A 19,376-nucleotide genomic window follows, 5' to 3' on the forward strand; every position below is an offset into this window, starting at 1 on the left:
TCTTGACAAAGTTCTGGTCACTTGGTTTCAGTAAAATTACTAGCCTGCATGGACAGGGATGGCCCACTCCCCCCTTCCAAGCAATCCCCACACATTCCGCACCCTATGACGGTGCTTTCACAAGGCGACAGACCAGAGCCAAGCCCTACAGCCCCAGCTGCAGCAGCGTGCTGCAGAGATGAAAAGGGACGAACAGCACCCTGCCCTCTCAGGAATTTCTTTTCAGAACACAGTTTAAAAGCTGACAACCATTTTCAGGTTCACATGCTTTTCTAGGTATGAGCTAGGTTTCATTCTTCATGCAGCCACCGGTAACGCGTGCTCTTGGCCGTGCTCTCCCCCGAGCCGAGGGCTCCGGCGGGACGCGACACGGCAGCACCGCTTCCTCGTCTGTCTACAAATGAAAAGTTCAAAAAATTGTCCTGTTGGTGGAGCTGGAGCCTTTCTTTCCCTTTTGTAAGGGCAGTGCTATTGCAAAGATTTACCCGTTCCGAGTAAGTTATTTGCCTGCTCTGGTCGCAGCCACCCAGCAGCCCTGACCACCAGCGGCCCTGCAACGCATTCCAGCCCCGGCTGCCACATCCATTGCTCTGCTCAGCACAAGAAAAGCTATTTCACTGCCCCTCCCTCAGGACACTTGCTGCTCTCCCACCATGGACACCTGCCAGCAGAAAGGCATCACACTGACAATGAAGGTCCAGCTTCTGCAGAACCAACACCCCCCCAAAATACTCCACAGGGGAAGGAAATAGCAGCTCGCTTCTCAGCTGTACTCTCACCCGTTGCTCAAAAACACCACGTACTTGCCTGACCCTGCCAGCCCGTCAGCCATCCAAACAGTCCTCGGTACTGTGCAAGTCAAATAACATTGCGTACACAAGAGATGAGTTGCTGAAGGGGTCTTATCCTGTAGCACAGGAGAGCAGTACAGCAAGAAAGAGACCCAAATACCTTGACTGGTGGCATTTTAATTACAATGTATGGCAGTATACAGGACATGCCATGCTGGGAAAAACATTACTGCTCAGTCAAGTTTACCGGGAGAAAAATTTTACAAAGAAAACCACAGTGTATTCCAAGTTCCACTTCTGACTGAAGCTATGTGTCAAAGACCACACAGGTGTCAAACAGGCTAAGTGTTATGAAAAGAAAGTCTCAAGAGGTGGCTTAGGAGAACCCAGGAAAGCAGGACAACAGGACAATGGCAGATTTATTTACAATTGAACACAAAGAATACATACATTAATTAAAAATTACAAAGAATACAGAGAAAACACTTTGGGGAAGGGAGAGAAATCAATGCTGGCTGAGCCTCTCCACTGGGGCAGGGGCAGAAAATAAGTCAACCAAAGTCTCAGAGAGGGATCTCAAATCAGAACTGACGCAGGACTCCACAGCACAGTTGGCTCGCACATCCCCTGCTCCCTTTTTCCATCCTTTATTCCTAGCTGATTAGGCTGGCATGACAGGCAGCCGAAGAAGCTATTGGGCAAAGCTGGAAAGACTCGGTGCCAAGGAGTCAAGCTGCCTGGGAAGCCAGCTCCCTGCAGGGGGCAAGGCTGTTGATAAGGGACACAGGTCCTTGCGTGGACCTGGGGGAAAGTTACAGCAACTGGAGTTAAAAAAAAAGCCCCAAAACACACAAGAGTGCACATCAGTGCTGGTAACAGGGAAGGCTTTGGACAGTTCTGGGTTGGAATGGCGTCACCTGTAGCAGCTGGTCATTTGGAGACCTTGCTGCTTACTACAGCAAGAAGCAAAAGCAAAACGTTTGTAGATCTCACTAAAAAACCTCCCCCCTGTAGCCCTGAATCCAGCTAGTCTGGGGATGGAAGAAGCCTTCACCGTAATGTGGAACCTTTTTCTGGTAAATATAATTTAAATGAGCAAAATTAAAAAAACCAAAAAACCAACCAACCTTTAACCTCTTTTTTAAAAAGAGTTTCCCATGGGCTGATTCAGGCATCAAGCCACAGAAAAAGAGAGGAGCCCACTGCAGAAGAGCCCACATTGGCTGTCCCGGAGGGCTTGGACCATTTTGTGGAGAAGAAGAAGATACAGCTTTTAGGGGTGTACACTTTGTCTGTTTCCTGGAGGTAGAGAATCTAAGAGGAGGAGCAGAGAGCAGCAAGAGCAGCTGGAGCACAGAGCAGGTGGTGAGAGAGCCCGCTCCTGGCAATGGGAGAACTCCTCGGGGCCACTCCCCATGTCCCCAGCCCCTTCTGCAGGGCCTGCACACACCTCATGGCAGCTCAGGCCCAATACTGCATCAGATTGCTTGGCACTAAAGCAGTGGTGTCGAAGCCTTCTCTCCACAGGGATTCTGCACAATCCCAGTGGGGTTCCCGGGAAGGAAGCCTGCCCCATTTCCTCACGCAGCTGGAGCAGAGCTAATCAACAAACCTTTGTAGTTACCTCGCGCATCCTTCCAGTCCTGTATTCCAGCACCAGCACAATCACATCACTTCCACCAGAACGTTACGTCCTGCTGCTGCTGGCTGCACCTTCCAAAAGAGAGGAAACCCCACCCTCCCTCAGCCCTTCTAGTGCAGGCATCCGAAGTGGCCCATGCTGTCCAAGGCTGGAGGGATGGAGAAGCGATGCCGAGGGTTGCAATTCTCAAGCTCTCTCAGGGTGAAATTGCACTTCCCAGGCTCCGAATGGCACCTCCATCAAATTGTAAACAAGCCGAAGCCAGGGCTTCAATGGTCAGAGCACACCAGACTCACGCTGGCTAAGCCTTCAGGCTCCTTTTATTTTGCCATAGTCAAGCTCCCTCTTCTGTGTAGACATGAAGGCAGGAAAGAAACCCAGTCTGATATTTTTCTGAAGAGTCTCCCTGAATCCTAGAGCACCCCAGGGGCTGGAAGAAAACGTTTTCACAAGTGTTTCCACTGCTGTCTGAAATCCATTCCTCATCAACATAAAAAAAAAAAAAAAAAAAAAAAAAAGATGAATTAGCAAAAAGGGGGTTTACTTATACAGAGGGATAGTTCTCTGCTAAAAAAACTCCCTCGAATATGGAACAGGATAATAAAGTTAAAATGTAAGGTATCTACAGACCCCTTTTCCCCCTAGAAGTAGCCCAGAATCCATGTACACTGTGCCAAAGTTACATTCCAAAATGAGGAGTTATTTATTTCTCTTGTCATTCTCCCACTGGATTTTGTTTCCTTAAAAGAGTTGGGAGAAGGTGTCCCCTTCATTCCCAGGAGGACACGCATTCAGAGGTGTCTACTTTCTGCTGGGTCTCCACATCTTCAGTCTATTTTCACTGCGGCATAGATCTTCCGGACAAACATGTAGGCTGCATAGAAGCCAATGGTGCCAGTGAGGAGCCAGAAGGACAAGACCATAAGGGCAGTGTAGCCAAAGTATAGCAAGGAGGGAATGAACTCAACAATATCCAGCTAGAACAGAAGAGGGGGAAAAAAAGCAAAATCAAGTACAGAAGTAACAAGGAGTTTGTTCCCCAACCCAGCCAGTGCCCTTGACAAGGCAGCATGTGACAAAGGGAGGAAACCCTCCACTCAAGGCAGTTTTGTCCAGCTGAAGAGAGACCCTCTTCGAGGTGGCTTGGAGAACACCGTGCCATACAGGTACTGTGGGCAGGGGCCTCGGGCACTCACAACCTTCTCTCCCCTCTGTTAGCACAGTCCACTGGTGCGCTGCCTCAGGCTGGCATGGGGACAGACCAGGACCAGGCAGTCTCACCATTTCCTTTCCCAAATCCCACAATCTCCTCTAGAAATGTGGCACTTTCATACGGAAGGAATAACAATACCTTGTTTACGAAGTAGAAGATGGCATAGATCAGCACGTAGAAGGCAGATCCTCCAGACACCAAGAAGGTCCTCCACCACCAGCGGTAATCCTGGCAGGGTGAAAAGCCTCATTATCCCACAGGCTTCCTTTTCCTGCATCACCATCTCAGGTTCTCTTCCTTCAAAGGAGAACCACAGTTTGGGGCTGGGGCACTACTTTGTCACAGAAGTGTTTCCAAACAAAGAGGATGAAAAGCTGACAGTGAAACAAAGCCAGGTCAGTATCACAGCACCTGATGCCGAACAGCATGGCTCACCTCTGGCCCCATGTTTCATTTCGTATGTGGATGGAATGAAGTCAGTTTCTTTAGGAACAGATATCAGCTCGAAATACCCTGCTCCCAGCAGAATTTCTTGTATGAAACCATAGTTCCCAGCCTCACAGATAATCAAGTAGCTACAATTCTCCTTGAAGTCAAGAGGCATTAGGAGCAATCACGCTCATGAAGCTGGGCCATGCTAGATTTCTGCCAAGCAGCAGCAGTAACGTGACCTGTGCTTTTCCAGAAGCAAGTACCTTGAGCTACCGAAACTACAAATGTGGAAATCTCACCTCAGCACAAAGCTGGAAGTACACCATGACAATGCTGATTTGGGAGCACGATACCACCAGGATTATAAACACCAGGAAGAGGAAGCCAAAAAGGTAATAGAACTGGTTCTCCCAGATTGCCTGAAACAAAGACACAGCAGAAATTTGTTTCCATGCTACTGTGATCAATTGGTGAACATGAGACTAATTTCTAGCAGCTAACCCAAGGAAAACCGAGATGCCCCTCAGCCTCATGTAGATGAAATTGCAGATCTAACGCATTTCACAGGTTAATTCAGAAGAATCAGATTGCAAAAGGTGCCCAAAGACAGCTCTGAGGCAGTTCGTTCATTCCCCTTTATCTCCCTAGCAATGGAACAGCAAATGCCTCCCTGACCACAGAAGGGGAAAAATGGGCAGCAGCTGGAACAGTTCCTTGACATAAGGTTACAGTAAGCTTTCACTTTTACCACCATCCTTCAAATCACCAAGGAGAGTCCCATAGACACCTCCAGGTGGTTTCAGCTAAAGGACAGTCTGAAGAGACCCACAGCCCAGTCCTCTCTGGAAACAATACCAAGCAGCCTGGGGAGGACCTGCTGGCCCCTTCTGCAGGTACAGGAATAGGGGAGTGCTCCAGTTGAAGCCCCCTCCCTTTCAAAAGCTTTGGCACAAGAGGAATCCTATTCAGGAGCAAAGTGGGTTAAATGCTTACACTGAAAATGAAGAACAGTTCAATGAACATAGCTCCAAAAGGCAGAATACCAGCCATGAGAATCCTATAGAGCAAGAAAAAAAAAAATCATAAGCAGCACAATATAACTGTCTGGCCATTACAAGTCCCCTGTAACCACACAGAGTGCTCCTAGCAAAGCTCTACAGCTCCAGATTGCTAGAATAAATCTCACACAGTAAATGGCACAGCTGCTCCCACTGTTGAGCACATACCACTTTCATAAGCACCAGCCATTCCACATCACAATTATAAAGACTGTCTCTGATATCACATTACTTGAAGAAACACATTTGCCATCTGTCTGTGTCCAGAGAACAGCAGAAGATGATGTTCAGCAACCCAAGGAGACTGAGGGGAGGGGGCTGAACTCACCGTATTTCCTAGACACTCACTCACCCAACAAATTTATTCATATACCACCTCTGCTCCGGGATCTGCCTGGGGATCTGATTTGTCCGTACAGGATTGTCATACGGCTGTTTGCGAAATCCAAAGTAGTAACCCAGGTAGACCAAGGGCAAGGAGATCCCAAACCACATGCAGAGCAAGGCCACCATGGTCGGGAAAGGCACCTGGAATCACACCAAGAGTCACAAAAGGGAGGCTGACAGCTCGCCTGCCCAAGACTGAAGTCACCAGCCAGACCAAAGCTCCAGTCAACCACTGCATTGACACCCACATATAGAAAGATACTGGGACACTAAGCAAGCCACCGCCAGCCCAGTCCCCCTCCTCCCACCCAGCAGGCTCCAGCACGAGGCAGTACCTACCGCCCCAGAGGAGTGTTTCCCCCAGATGAAACAGTTCAGGATGAAGCAGATACCAAAGACGACACCCGGATACAGGGTAGCTGTCTGCAAGAGCAATCACAGGTTAAGAGAAAACACGTGACTAATCAGCCAGATGTTTCTCATTAACGAGTCTGTTGCTGCGACAAGGCACACATGGAGGAAGCATCCCTTCTGCTGCAGCACTAATACACAGCGGGTGGGCTGCAGGGAGGATCTCAAACAATCCTCTCGCTTTACCACAGTACATGCTCTGGTGTTCACCCTTCCACATACAGCTACAAGGACTCAACCCGCAGCAGATCTCTGCAGTACAGCCAGGCTGCGACCAGAGCTACCCACAAGTATGCGTGGAGCTTATCCACGTATCTCGCCATCATCAAACCTGGATAAAAAGCACAGGACACCACGATACTCACACAAAAGGCTCCCTTCTTCCATCGATGTCCTTTCAGAGTCCGATATAAGCGGCCAGCAAAGAATCCACCGAAAACCCTGGACAAGCCAAGACAAAGAAAATTAGCTTTCACTGTTGGGGAGAGGGAGAGGAGGGGCAGGCAGGACAGCACTGCTATGGGAATCAGTGGAGGCACCTACCCCATGAACATGAAGAGAAAGCAGGCGGTAGTCATCAGTGCACCCCGGCTAGAAGGCGACAGCATCCCCAGCATAGCAACAACTGTGGAGGGCAAGAAGGACAAAGAACAGCGGCTCTGACCTACGTGTGCGAGCCCGCATCTGGAGAACAGGGGCCCGTCCCATATGCAGATCACAGCTGCCTGGAATCTCTGCCTTCTGCACAGACCTCATTTCCTTCAAAGCATAACGCATCCTCAGCCTCCAGCACCGGCCAGAGAGATGCCACAGCTTTGATCTCAAGCTACGGACCACGCTTTGGCCTCAATTTCCGCAGAGATCTGAGCAGGTGTGGCTCAGAAGGCAAGACACACATGTGCAAAAGTCTCTCAGCACACTATCACCCAGGACTCCTATCTGGATAACAGGAAATATAAACACAGAAAGATGCCTTCTAGATAGCTGGGAAATGCTATCTAGAAACTCTGAAATGCTGAGCACAGGCCTATTGCCTTGGTCAGCCCTGCAGCAGGAAGGAGCCTTATGCGACCTCACTCAAGCTAAGGTGAGCACAGGTTGAAGTCAACGGGAGCTACAAACACCCCTGAGCATCGTTCTGCTTCTTGTTACAGCCACCCTGTGCAACATCTGCCACTTACAGATGACAATCAGGATCATACAGAAGAGCTGAATTCCAGAACCCAGGAGAGAGCTGAGGATCATAGGATACTGTGGAGGCCTGAAGACATCTCCATGCACAAGTTTCCAACCAGATTCCTCCATGGTATCTTCCTGTAGCAACAAGAGGATAAAAAGGTAACGTAGATATAATACACCAGAGGAAATTAAGGTCCTACCACAGCCAGCCCAAGAGGTTAATTTCTCTGTATCTGGTTCTTCTACAGAATTTTATCATTCTAGTTAAGAAACTTCATTCCTCCTGGCCTTAAAGCAGTTCAGACCTGAACTGCCAGTGCACACAGCACACATTTACGGAACTGTCTGCAGTCATTACTGAGGTCTGAAGACATCTCTGCCATCGTACACAGACAGCCAAAGGTGCTGCGACAGCACAGGACAGAACTGCCCCTCCCATCTTCAGGGCTCAAAGCAAAACAAGGGCAAGAAAAGAGACAATACATCCAAGTCTTTAGACTAGATCTCTCCTCATCTGTGCTTCCCTCCCTGTCTGATCCCATCCCCAAGAACAAATGCATACAATGTCATCTTCCTTGTTGTAGTTGGCAATGTCCTTCCGGAGCGTCCGGATGATGATCATGCTGAGAATACCTGAAAAAAGCACAAGTCAAGTTTAACTTAAGAGGCTCCCACATGGCTGTGCCACTCTTATGATATGCAACTACATGGCTTCCACCAACACACAGTTCTGGCTAGGAGAGGAAGCCTTGAGCCATTTTCCTCAGCCTTCAGCAAAGACAGAAACAAAACCCCAGGAAGTAGGGAAGGTAGTATTCCAGCAGGAATGGGGCACTGTGGCTTTCCTCTGGGTTTTGTGGTTTGTTTTTTTTCCTTAAGTATGGACATGCATATTTGCATTAACCACATTCTACTCCCTCAGCTACCCCAGACAGAGAGCAGAAGTGGGTAATTGTCTGACCCCACAGAGTGCTGCCTGAACCGGGACATTTTATCTGCTAATGTTCATTTCCTGCCCCTTGTGATCAGGCTCAGACGTGGCCACATCCTCCTTGACCATCTGCAGCTGAGGCTTAAAGAAAGTTCCCTGCAGATTAATGGTAACGCTTTCTTCTCATCACCTCACTCACCTGAAAGGAAAAAGACGACCACAACCGAGTTAATGATAGAAAACCAATGAATCTGCACATCGCTCATGGTCAGGTAGGTGTCCCAGCGAGAAGCCCATTTAATGTCACTTTCCTGAAAGAACAGGAAAGTTCTTCGTATATCAGCACATTCCCAACGTCTTCCACACCACCTCTGTGACAGACACTTGGAGCACCAACTGCCAGCCAGCCAGGGGTAGCGACTTGCCAGCCAGCTTCCCATTACTCCCTCACCTCCCAGTGGACAGAGTAGGTGAAGAGCAACTGGTTCTCTTTAGAAGGATCTACTTCCTGAGGGGCAGAACCCGTAGCTTCAGGCAGGGTGCACATACTCTTCTCATCAGCCTTCAAGTCTGTAAGGGAAGACATCGCTCACACCAGGTCAGCTGATCCCTCAGGCACCACCTCCCCGACTGCCCATCCTGGCCCCAGGTACCCTTAAAGTGCTGAGCTGAAATTGCTCCAAACACTGCAGGGAAGCCCTCATTCCTTTCTCACCTGCTTCGCAGTTTGCAAAACTATTCTTCCCATTGGAAGCAGAGCACCATTAGCAAACTTTAAGGAAAGCTGTGCATAGGGCTTCCCTGAACTGGAAGGATAAAAGCCAGAGGCTCTGAAGCAGAGGATCCAGACCACAAAAAAAATCCTCTGTTCCACGATACGCTGAGAAGACCTCTCCAGCAGAGCCTGCCACTGCCAGAGTTGCACAGCATGATACACACGATGAGCAGCTTCCCTTCAAGACACCTGTTTCATGTTGGGCTTACTGAGGTAGGAGTGGTTTTCCCCTAATTATTATTTCTAAAATTCAATCCCCCTAGAGTAATTGCAAACATTCTGTGGGTCTCTGGACTAGCACACAGCATCCCAGTGGTGGAGATCTGGGCCCCAACAAGAGCTAGGTGCCATGCATTCTTCATGCTACATAACACAGTGCAAAAAAATCCAACCCCAAACATGTCAAACTCTGATCTTTTTATATGAATTAATTTTCCATGGATTGCATTTCAAGGATCTCTCTCTCTACTGTTGGTTCTTCCTTAATAACAAAAGGGTTAATTGTTCTTGTAATTTGGACTCTCTCCTTTCTGTGCTCCAAGACTATAATGGAAGCAACACCTGGCAACCTGCTACATCAGCGGTATTCAACCCCTTGCCCTACAAGAGATTCTTCTCCCTCAGTCCCCTCCCTAACAGGATCTTACCTTCCAGTTTAATACTTTGGGGAATCACTTCAAAACGCACAACCCTGTAGGTGGGCTCCTGGTTCTCTTCCACATCCTCTCTGTGGTAGTAAAGGATGAAGGAGAGGTGGTTGTGCAGGTAGAACTAAAATAGATTGACATTAAATAAAGTGTTAGCGCCCCAAGGAAGGGACAGGCAAAGATGAGAAGCAATAACTACAGAAAGCAGCTTCAGTGAAGAAAACTAGACTCCAACTGTTCCTACATGCATTGTGCTACAGAGCAAGATCAGGCTAACACCTTCCAAGGCTAAAAGAATAAAAGAAGGGAACAGAGACATTGAAAAGGTTAATGCCTCAACCACTCCAAGCATCAGGGACAATGTTTGGTCTGTTTCTGGCATGGAAAATACCATTATATTTCACATCTCAACCAGTGGCAGCAAAATCACCAAATTTAGGTTGGAAAGACCATGGTAGCTACAACCCCAAGTCTCCTGCCTGCTTTTTCTCCCAGACAGACATACATTCCCCAGACTCTGTGGGGCCCCACAGCTGTCCTCAGCTTGTGCTTTCAAAAGGCTCTTACATGAACAAAGTACAATGACCCCAAGCAGGCACAGCAGGTTCATCCACCTGTAAGAACTTGGGCTCAAGAGATCAGAGCTGTGTGTGGCACTGAACACTCGAGTATGATGAACCAATGTGTGTTAAGTCAAATAGCTAATCTTAGGGCACACAACATGGAAAATACCTGCCAGGAACACACGTGCTATGTTTCCATTTGCAAACTTAAGCAGCTTTTCCCCCAGTAAACACTTGACTATTTTTTTTTTAAATACAAGATGCTCCAAGACTGTCAAAGACGAGCTAGCCTTTGGGGTACACTGCCTTTGCTCTGCTGAGGGGAAATGACTGCATGAGTTTGTCTGACATTACACAGCAAGTCAAAGCTAGGACTCCTGGCTATCGTACCAGTAGTCTAGCACCCATCCCCTTCTTCCAATAAGAGACCTCTCTCTCATATTTCCACTCTTTATAAAAGCCGTTGGTTGCATTCCTAATTCCGATGCTCTCTGGTAGACTTCTGACAACCTCTGACAGACACCCAGATCTCTTCCAGGTACCCCTCAGACAGCATCTGCAGTCTCTACCTTGTTACCGTCCATAAATCCAAGCCTGTATCCATGCTCAAACTGCACATCCTTCTCCTTCTTCTTCTCCTCTTCCTCACGATTGGAATAAAACTCCAGCCGTGTTGCCACAGGGAGGTTATCAGCAATGCTGAAAACACAGATTTCAGATCAAATTTTTCCAGAGCACAGAATCCCCCTGACACAAACCCATGCTCGAGATGACTCACAGATGGACATAATAATCTTCCCTGATCCTCTCAGCGATCAGCTTGCTCTGCTCCACCGTCAGAGTCACTGGCTTATTGGGAAAGTTGCACAGAACCTCACATTTCTTCTCCACATTCATGGAAACCTGGAAAGGGGTATTTACAATTCGGTCCCCCCGAAGAACCTCACCTGGAAAACAGGAAAATAAGGGCAGGGTGGAAGACGGCCAGGCTTCTCGCCACTGATCCTACCACCGGGCTGGCAGTGCACTGTACAGCTGGAGTGACAACAGCAAGTCCCCTTTGTTACCACAAGCAAGGGTAAGATTGAAGGACAGTTTAGCTATTTTCTTGGAAGTATCAAGCACTATTTATAAAGCAGGTTATATGCCCTCCTTCAGGAAAGGCATTTCCTCTTTCCAATATATGGACATCCTAGTTTGCAAACAGCCAGCGTATAACAAATTAGAAGAAGTAGGCTCTCCACAAGCAGTTTATTAGAGATGACATTTGCAATTGCTTTTACTCCTGTAAACATACCCCCCTCACGCAGCTTATTAATGGCAGCCCACTTACTGCTGGGGAACATGCTGTTCAACAGATACGTACCAAGATTCTCAGCCTTGTATGTTATCTTGGTGGGTTGGCAGAAGGGCAATGAGTAGTACTCGTACGGTAGCTGGGTTCGTGAGCTGGTGAGCTTCACAGCCTGGAGGAAGAATGGAAGGATTATTCCCATGAAAGAACTCGGATAGTTTCCTGTCCTCTCAGCATCAGCCAGAAGCTGAAGCTTACTTCAAGACACCTCCCATAAAGGTCACTTTTGGAAGCTGTTAAATAAATCATAAAAAAATTAAAAAAAAACAAGACGGATGTTCCTGGGAGAGCTGCAGCTTTCTTTCCTTTTGCACAATTCCTAGTTGTACATTCTCTACACTACAATTTAGTAGCATTTCAATCACAAACAGTGAAACACTTGAAGAAAGAAGCGTGGTGGATTGGTTTCACAAATTTATGACTCAGTGGAGTCTTAAGAAACAACAAAGAACTCAAAAGAGATTTGAGACACACATTTCATACAAGACTGCAGTTATTTTCTCAAACAAATAAATAAATCATGTCACACTGGACCTACAGTTCAGCAATTTTCACCTCTGCAAGGAAAGCCAAAGAGCCATCAGATTGGGAAGACAACGGATGGTGACAAAACCCAAACATTTCTGGAGAGGTCCCACAAATCACATGGCACAAGGGAAGTGTGGAGATATACCATGATAGCCAAGGCCACAGTTGCTCCAAAAACCAGAAGTGTTTTGTAACACAGCCAAGCTCATTTATTGGAAGAGCGCTGGCAAACCTGCTGACTTGCCTTATCACTTGAGGAAGCATTTGGCTCATGAAATCCCTTTGAGAACAGTCATTCCAATACCCCCTTCTTCTGGGAAGCTTACTGTAGCCACAGGCAAGTCTTGTTTGCTTAAAAATAACCTACATCTGGCAGCCTGTGGCTGAAGAGAAAACTGTGTTGTGCTTCATATGGGAGCAGCCAACCTCAGCATCCCAAGGGTGCTGGATTTTGCTGAGACAGAGGCCACAGCTTTAGAAAAATAAATGAAATAGGCTATATATTGCTGATGTCTGGAAACCAAGCCTGGCTTCCTCCTGTACGGGTGAAGCAGTTCCATTGTTCACTATCAGCAATACTGCACAGGTACAGCCCTTCAGCCAGCCTGGACTGTAAGATGTACAACGCTCAAGGACAAATGCCTGCACTTGGAAAAGGCTTGTCATGGATTTCACTTGACTTGAAGACACAACATGAGCAAACTAAGTAGAAGAGAAAATTGAAAAGGTCTGATTCAAACCACTTCTTCATTCTACCATTCACCCACTACCTAAAGGCCCACCCTCAACAAGCACTTTGAGAGTCAGTATAATGCTGGAGACAGATCTCTGATTAAATTCACTTCAAAGCTAAAGTGAGAAAGAGAGCTCTTTTTCCCCAAATACAGCAACATCTTAAGGACTTTGGTGAAACTGCTGAAGAAACTTGGCAGAAGATATGCAAGACAGAAACTCATGTTGCCAACTGCAGCGTACAACAGCACCAGTGAGCACTTGAGGGCTGCTCATCCCCAACACCCTACACAAACGTGAAAAATATAAAATATCTGCCCCCCAAATTTTACTAACAGGATCCCCAAATTTTACTTTCTAGTCCCACTTAGCTGCTACGATATGAAGAAGGAAAAAACCAAAACACAAGAAAACCCATACCAAACAGACTATCAGCTCCACCTAAGTTCATCCTACCTTTATTTCTACAGGATCATTGCGATGGAAGTTGATAGGAGCCACACCAGGTACATAGAAAGAGTCTGTGCTGTGTAGCAACAACAGCAAGATGAGTGTATACCTTAGCCTTTCCTGCAAAAATAAGAAAAACCATTAAAATACAACAGAAACGTGGGAACATTAGAGATTGACAACAACACTGCAAGTGTTCATCCTAGACTTAGAAAGGCTGTACAGTCAGGCGATTAAACACAAATTAAATTCAGAAAAGCTATTCTTAACTTCGTTTTGCGACTCTCATCACTTCACTCTGCACATCTCTGTCTCTTCCTCTGCAATTAGGAAAACATTGGCTTTGCTCAGCCACAAGAAAAATGCATTTCTTATCTGTAACAGGCTTCATCTAGCAGGGTGTCATCTGACTTTTCTACTCCCACCCATTTAACACCCCTGTGTTAGAAAACTCCATGGATTACTAGAGAAGAGGGTCGTAGTCCTGGCACTGGGTTTCTGTCAGCTCTGCACAGTAGCCACTGTGGACTGATGGTCACACACTGCTGCCTGCAGTAGAGTAAGTGTAGGGTAAGGAGTGACACCAAACTAACCGCTGGCTGCATCCAAAGGGACGGTCACATCACCAGTCCCTCCTATTCCAATCTTTTGTCGTCGCCCCTCCTGGCCTCAACACTGCTCAGTCACATGGCAAAAAGTATCCCTTTTTCAGGGAGCAAGGAGATGGGTCAGGCTGGAAGGTTCAATCAGTTCCACGGAGACTCCAACACAAGCCAGACCCTGCACGCCAGCTGCAGCAGCAAACCCTCTAACAGACTCTGCTACCTCCCCCGTCCCTACCAATACTTCAGGTAACCTAGCCCGGCTCAAGCGCAAGCAGGAAGGCTGTGAAATGAAAATCAAGCTTTAAAAAGTATTAGTAATTAGCTGGATTAGAATATCAGCTCTACTGTTACTAGCTTCAGCCCGTTCTCCTAAACTCCCTGTACGGTACCACTGGAAAACCACACAAAACCCGGAGTCTGGTTTGGGACAGCTCTTGAGCTAATGCTGCAGCCACAACAAACCCAATTGCTGCCTTCCACTGCACGTCCTCAGGCAGGGCAGGCAGAGTCGCTCTCTTGTGCCCTGCTGCCCCTCCACCCACACGCAGGAGCTCTGCAATCAGGGGTGGGAAGACAAATATAGAAGGGAAAAGGGAGAGTAAACAGACTGACCAAGCAAGATGGGCTTGGACTGAAAAAAGCCACCACCAGCCCGGTGCCTGCTCAGGGTTCAGCACTACCCTCCCACCAACTAACGTTGTCTGAGCAGGCCATGAGGGAATGAAACCCAAGGCTCCCTCATGGACACAAGACCGACACCACAAGCAGCAAAGGAGAAAGCACACTGAGCCCCAGGCTCCCAGCAGCTGCCCGCAGAGCCTGTCCCAAACAGCCAGCCCTGGCACGGCTGCTCCCCATCAGCAGTGATCCACCAGGAAGGTGGAGAGGAGCTGGGATCCAGGACCCAGAGGGCAGCTGGCCAGAGCTCTGGGCACAGCCACAGCCCCAGGGCACTGCCAGCAGCATCACTCCTCCCGCCTGGAAGGGATGGGCTGTTACAGCCACAGCCTTTGTCAGCACAGCACTGGAGCATGGTCAGCACGCACCCAGCACCAGAGGAAACATTCAACAGCTTCACATTCACAAGCCAGGTGTGGACAAATAGCAGCTCTATCACAGGGATCCTTTGTCAGGTCAGGGGAAAAAAATAATCTGGGAAAAAAAAAGATAATCTGCATTCATTGCCCCCACACTTCCTTCCACCTTATTCTGAGGCTAGTAAGGTACACTTGGCCCAGACACCAGCAAGGGCTAACAGAGCATCCAGAGTTACTGGAACTGAGCAGGATGAAATAAAGAAGTCATAAAAGTTGGGGGTTTGAAAAATCTAAAATGCATTTAAGATGCAAATGCTAGGCACCTACATAAAATGTGTTAATTCTAAATTTTCGCTATATTTTTTTTGTGTACAAGGGAGACTTTCAGATCTATTCTAGGCAAAGCTTAATGCAGGCAAAAAGCCTCATCTGGGAAGGAACCGGGAAGCACTCTTTCTAAAATTGCTTGGACTTCAATACCAATCTACCTTGAAACAATGCGGGGCTTGTTTTCTGTGCTTCACTGAATTTTGCCTTCTATGATCTTGTAAAAGAGTGCCCTGCGACTCTCCAACCAAGTAGTCCCTGGGCAGGTGAAGCACTGGAAGGAAACAGCACTCTTGTCCTACATCATGCTTTCCAGCAGCCAGCACCCTGCAGCAATTTGCTTGCTTTGTTTGTCACCGAAGTGCCCGACACACAGCCAATATTACTTAATAAAAACAAAAAATACACCAGTGCCATCCTTGCCCTGAAAAGCCTGCAAGACAACAAAATAAGGACGAACTTTGGAAGGTGCCCAGGAGACATGCAAGCATGGAGAAGGTGAAAATTTTGATGACACCTTTGGCAGAAATCAGGCTCTTTGCATATAGATGACGATGACTCAGGCAGCACCAGGGAACAGGAAAACAAGAGGGAGACTATGGAAAGCCTTGCCAGGAAAAAAACATTTTATAGCAAGAAATGGGAACACTGGTATGCAACAGGTGGGGGGAGCTTTGGAAGTGAAGTTTGAAGGAAATGCCCAGCGCAGTTTCCCAACCCGGCAGCTCACACCCAGCAGAGCACGTGCAGGTTGAAGCCAGGTGCCTTTATCAGGATCTTTGCTTTCACATTGACAGATGTGCTTCATCTTGTCCAAATGAAGGCAGCAGCTTAGCAATGACAACATGGACACATGCCAAAACATCTGCATAACTCATGGGCCTGGCCAGGCAATCATCTCATTTGGGAGATGCCCGCAAGCTAAGTTATCTCCTATGGAAAGTTAAAACTCACAGGATGGAGCTCTGCTTTAGCTGTCACAGAGCCCTGGTGAGGCACAGATTTCCAGCAGACAGGAGACACTGCTTTCGTGGCCTTTACCAATTATTTACACTTCAAAACATATGCACAAAAAAAATAAATCTCTCAGATCACAGCCTTGCATCTGAGATGCCAGGAAATTGTTCAACAAACCAACAAGTAGCACAATAAATATGCACAACTCCAGATCAAGAAAAACCCAGTTGCAAAATAACTGACTAAGCCTTGTTATTTTACTGTATGCATACATGGCAGACACAGACTTGCAAGAGGGCCTTTCTTAGGAGGGTGTGACCTAAATGAGAGAAGTAACAGCAGAAGAACAATCAACCCCTCCTGCCCCCGTTCCCCAAATCAGCACTACTCACACTGAAGTCATCTATCACATGCAAAGAGCCTGCTGAAGGAAAGCAAACTTCTTTCTCTCAAAAACGGGGGAAATAGCCACACCCCCACACCCAAGTCTATTTCAAACGTCACTATATTCTTTCTGCATGCAGCACCCTGGCAGAAGTCACACTCAGATTTCTCTCTCACACCAGTGGAAAGTAGCCTGGGGAAATCATAGCACAGAGCAGGCAGAGCGCGTCACCCCGGGACCAGCTGGCACTGCTGCCAGCACAGCCACACTAACCACCCCTCCGAGCAGTGGCAGCAGCCACTCTCCCCACCAGCACATAACTTGGCACTCCTGTCCTCTAAGGGCAACAGCAACTACTCTAAAGTCTGTGGGATCTCTCCCGAAAGGTTCTGAAAATCTGTTCCTATCATTACCTTTAGAATGAAGCACTTCGCTGTAAGAATAAATTAATACAAACCTTCCTTGCAGCCATTCTAACAGTATTTCTTGTCCTGTGCGCAGCAACAAGAACAGAATTTTGCACTCAAACCCTCTCTGAGAATGTACTTCTGGGTAATTATCACCAGACGATATCTGCAAACAATTCCAGGACACAGTTTCTCTGATTTACCTCACTTAGAATGACTTAAATAACACTGCCATTTTCTGCAAATTCACAAAGTTTACAGAACACACTGGAATTGAAAACACAGGAATTGTTTAGCCAAATCCCAGCTTGAGCAAGCACAAAGAGACCCTACAACATGCATTTATGCCACTACCAGGCACATGTGTGTGCTCCCCTATGGCTTGCACTCCCTGAAGCCACCACTGTCAGGGTCTGAACTCCAACATTTATTTAAGGGAAGGGGCAAAGAGAAGCCAACAAGAAGTTTTTCCCTGTGGCACTGTGCCACACGCTCCAACCTAACCCAGCGAGCCCATGGCTGGGCCATCTGAGTCCAGGACATCCCTGCCCAGGTTGCTGGCAATTATTTTCTACAGACTGACAGCTTGAAAAAAACTTTGAACAGCAGCAGCAATTTCAAGCATCCCGCAAGCATTTTAATAGAGCTGATACTGTACTAGGGCTGGTTTACATCTTACAGTTTCATAATCCATGCAAACTTAAGACCACAATATAGTATTTGCTGAAAGGAAGGAAAAGGAAGCAACAACGATGGATATCATATGAACAAAATGATGGACATCGTCCCACCTCTTTTCTGCACAGAAGGGCAAGAGGGACATCAAAAAGCCATAATCAAGAGGTTTTAACTTTCAAAGACAGTTTCAAAGAAAAACAGGGAAAACACAAGCTATGCTGAGCCTTGTCCAGCTGGATTCACAAAGCTCTGATCCCTTTCTGTAACCATATTAAAAAGTTTTGGTAAGTGGAACAGGGTAAGAAAGACATAACCCACTGCTTCACGGGAGGAAAAAACCACCACATGTAAGAGAGCAAATCAAAGCTCTCTCCCACATTTATTCTACCTTCAGGCACATTAACAGGACATGCACAGTGCTAACAGCACCTGCTCTTCACCCCCTTCGAGGTGCCAGCCTGACACTTGCCCCCCTTTTTCGAGGGCTGCCTCATTAGATGTCCTTAACAACTGTTTGGACAAGCTCATCTTTATTGCATCTCTGCCCAGCTCACCCTTGCACTTGGAGGAGTCACTGAAAGCCTTTCGATAGGAGACAAGTGCTGCATTCACATTGATTTCAGAGAGCTCCTTTGACACCAGGAGAGCTGTTAGCAGTCTTCTCTGCCTTTCATAAAAGAGAAGGCTACAAGGAAATTCCCAGTAGGACCATCTTCAGCTCTCAAAGCCAACTCAGATAATCCCTCCTCCCTGCCTGGGAGGAAAGCCAGCAGAGTATGAAGATACTTAAAACAAAATAAATGAAAACCTCCGCTCTTCCAATCTCCATTCCAGTTTCTGTCAATCTTTAAGCTACATGAGTCACCTCACATCCCCCTCCCTGGCCAACAGCGACCTTTGTATCAGCACACATCATTTATTCATGCAGCTATTCTTACACCACACTATCAAGGAAATATCTTTCTGCGAAAGCAAGGAGAAAAGTCCATTTTTCTACTACAACACTTCAGGCAGATAACGAACATCTCAGCAGCTCATTTTCTTCTCCGTGAGGTGGCACCGATGCTCGCCTGCCTTAGCAAATTCCCACCAGAAACATCTTCGGCTGTCCAAGGATTCCGGGAATAACTCAAGAATAAAGACGGGGAGACACGGGGAGGCAAAGCGACCACTCGCAGCCCGGGTCGAGAATCACCCCGTGCAAACCGCACCCAGAGCGACAGCCCCGCACCCGGCCCCGCACCCGGCTCCAGCCAGCGCTTCCCTCGAGCGAAGCGCCGAGGGGGGAGAGGCCGGCAGAGCCCCCGGGCCGGCCCCGCGTCCCTCGGCCCCGCCAGCGCCCGGAGCCCCGCACACGGAGCAAGGGCCGCTGCCGAGGGAGCGCGGCGCCGCCGGGCAGGGCCCCGCGGGCCCCAAGGGCTGTCCCGCCCCTGCCCTCCTCCCCCGGTGACACCGCCGGTCGCCCCGCGGAGACGCGGGCGGCTACGAGGCCCCCGGCGCGGTCGGGGAGCCTCCCCCGGGCCGGGCCCGGCGCAGCCCGCGGGGCGGGGGCCGGCGGGGCCGCGGGCCGGGCGCCGCGTCCCTCCCAGTGCCCCGCAGGCTCGGGCCGGAGCCCCCGCACCGCACCCCGCGCCGCGCCGCCTGCCCGGGCCGGCCGGGCCCGCCCCACGTCCCAGGAGGAGGCGGCCGGGCCAAGGGGCCGCACCGGGGCCGGGCCGGGCGGCTGGGCCGCCGCACTCACCATTGCCGCCGACGCCGCCATCTTGGATCCACGTGTCGGGGCGGACGTCAGCGGAAGCGGCGCACGGTTGGCTGCGGGGCTTATCGCCATGGCGACAGCGGCCGCGGCTGGGCCGGACGGCCGGGCTCCCTGCTGCCGGTGCGGGG

General features: G+C 48.6%; 1 protein-coding gene across 1 annotated transcript; it reads right to left on the reverse strand.

The window, feature by feature from the left end:
- Window positions 1–1,192: 1,192 nt before the first annotated feature.
- On the reverse strand, window positions 1,193–19,335 carry TM9SF4 (transmembrane 9 superfamily member 4). The gene is made up of 18 exons (XM_040609785.1): window positions 19,231–19,335; window positions 13,100–13,213; window positions 11,396–11,495; window positions 10,808–10,976; window positions 10,599–10,728; window positions 9,467–9,590; window positions 8,496–8,614; window positions 8,244–8,355; window positions 7,676–7,746; window positions 7,116–7,248; window positions 6,478–6,559; window positions 6,300–6,375; window positions 5,863–5,946; window positions 5,489–5,664; window positions 5,072–5,135; window positions 4,378–4,497; window positions 3,785–3,874; window positions 1,193–3,410 (listed from the first exon to the last, which is right to left on the reverse strand). Exons 1-18 carry the CDS (start codon window positions 19,318–19,320, stop codon window positions 3,261–3,263), a joined length of 2,004 nt encoding a protein of 667 aa, XP_040465719.1. The 5' UTR covers window positions 19,321–19,335; the 3' UTR covers window positions 1,193–3,260.
- Between the last annotated feature and the right edge of the window lie 41 nt (window positions 19,336–19,376).

This window comes from Falco naumanni, chromosome 10, assembly GCF_017639655.2.
Source record: "Falco naumanni isolate bFalNau1 chromosome 10, bFalNau1.pat, whole genome shotgun sequence".
NCBI lineage: Eukaryota > Metazoa > Chordata > Aves > Falconiformes > Falconidae > Falco > Falco naumanni.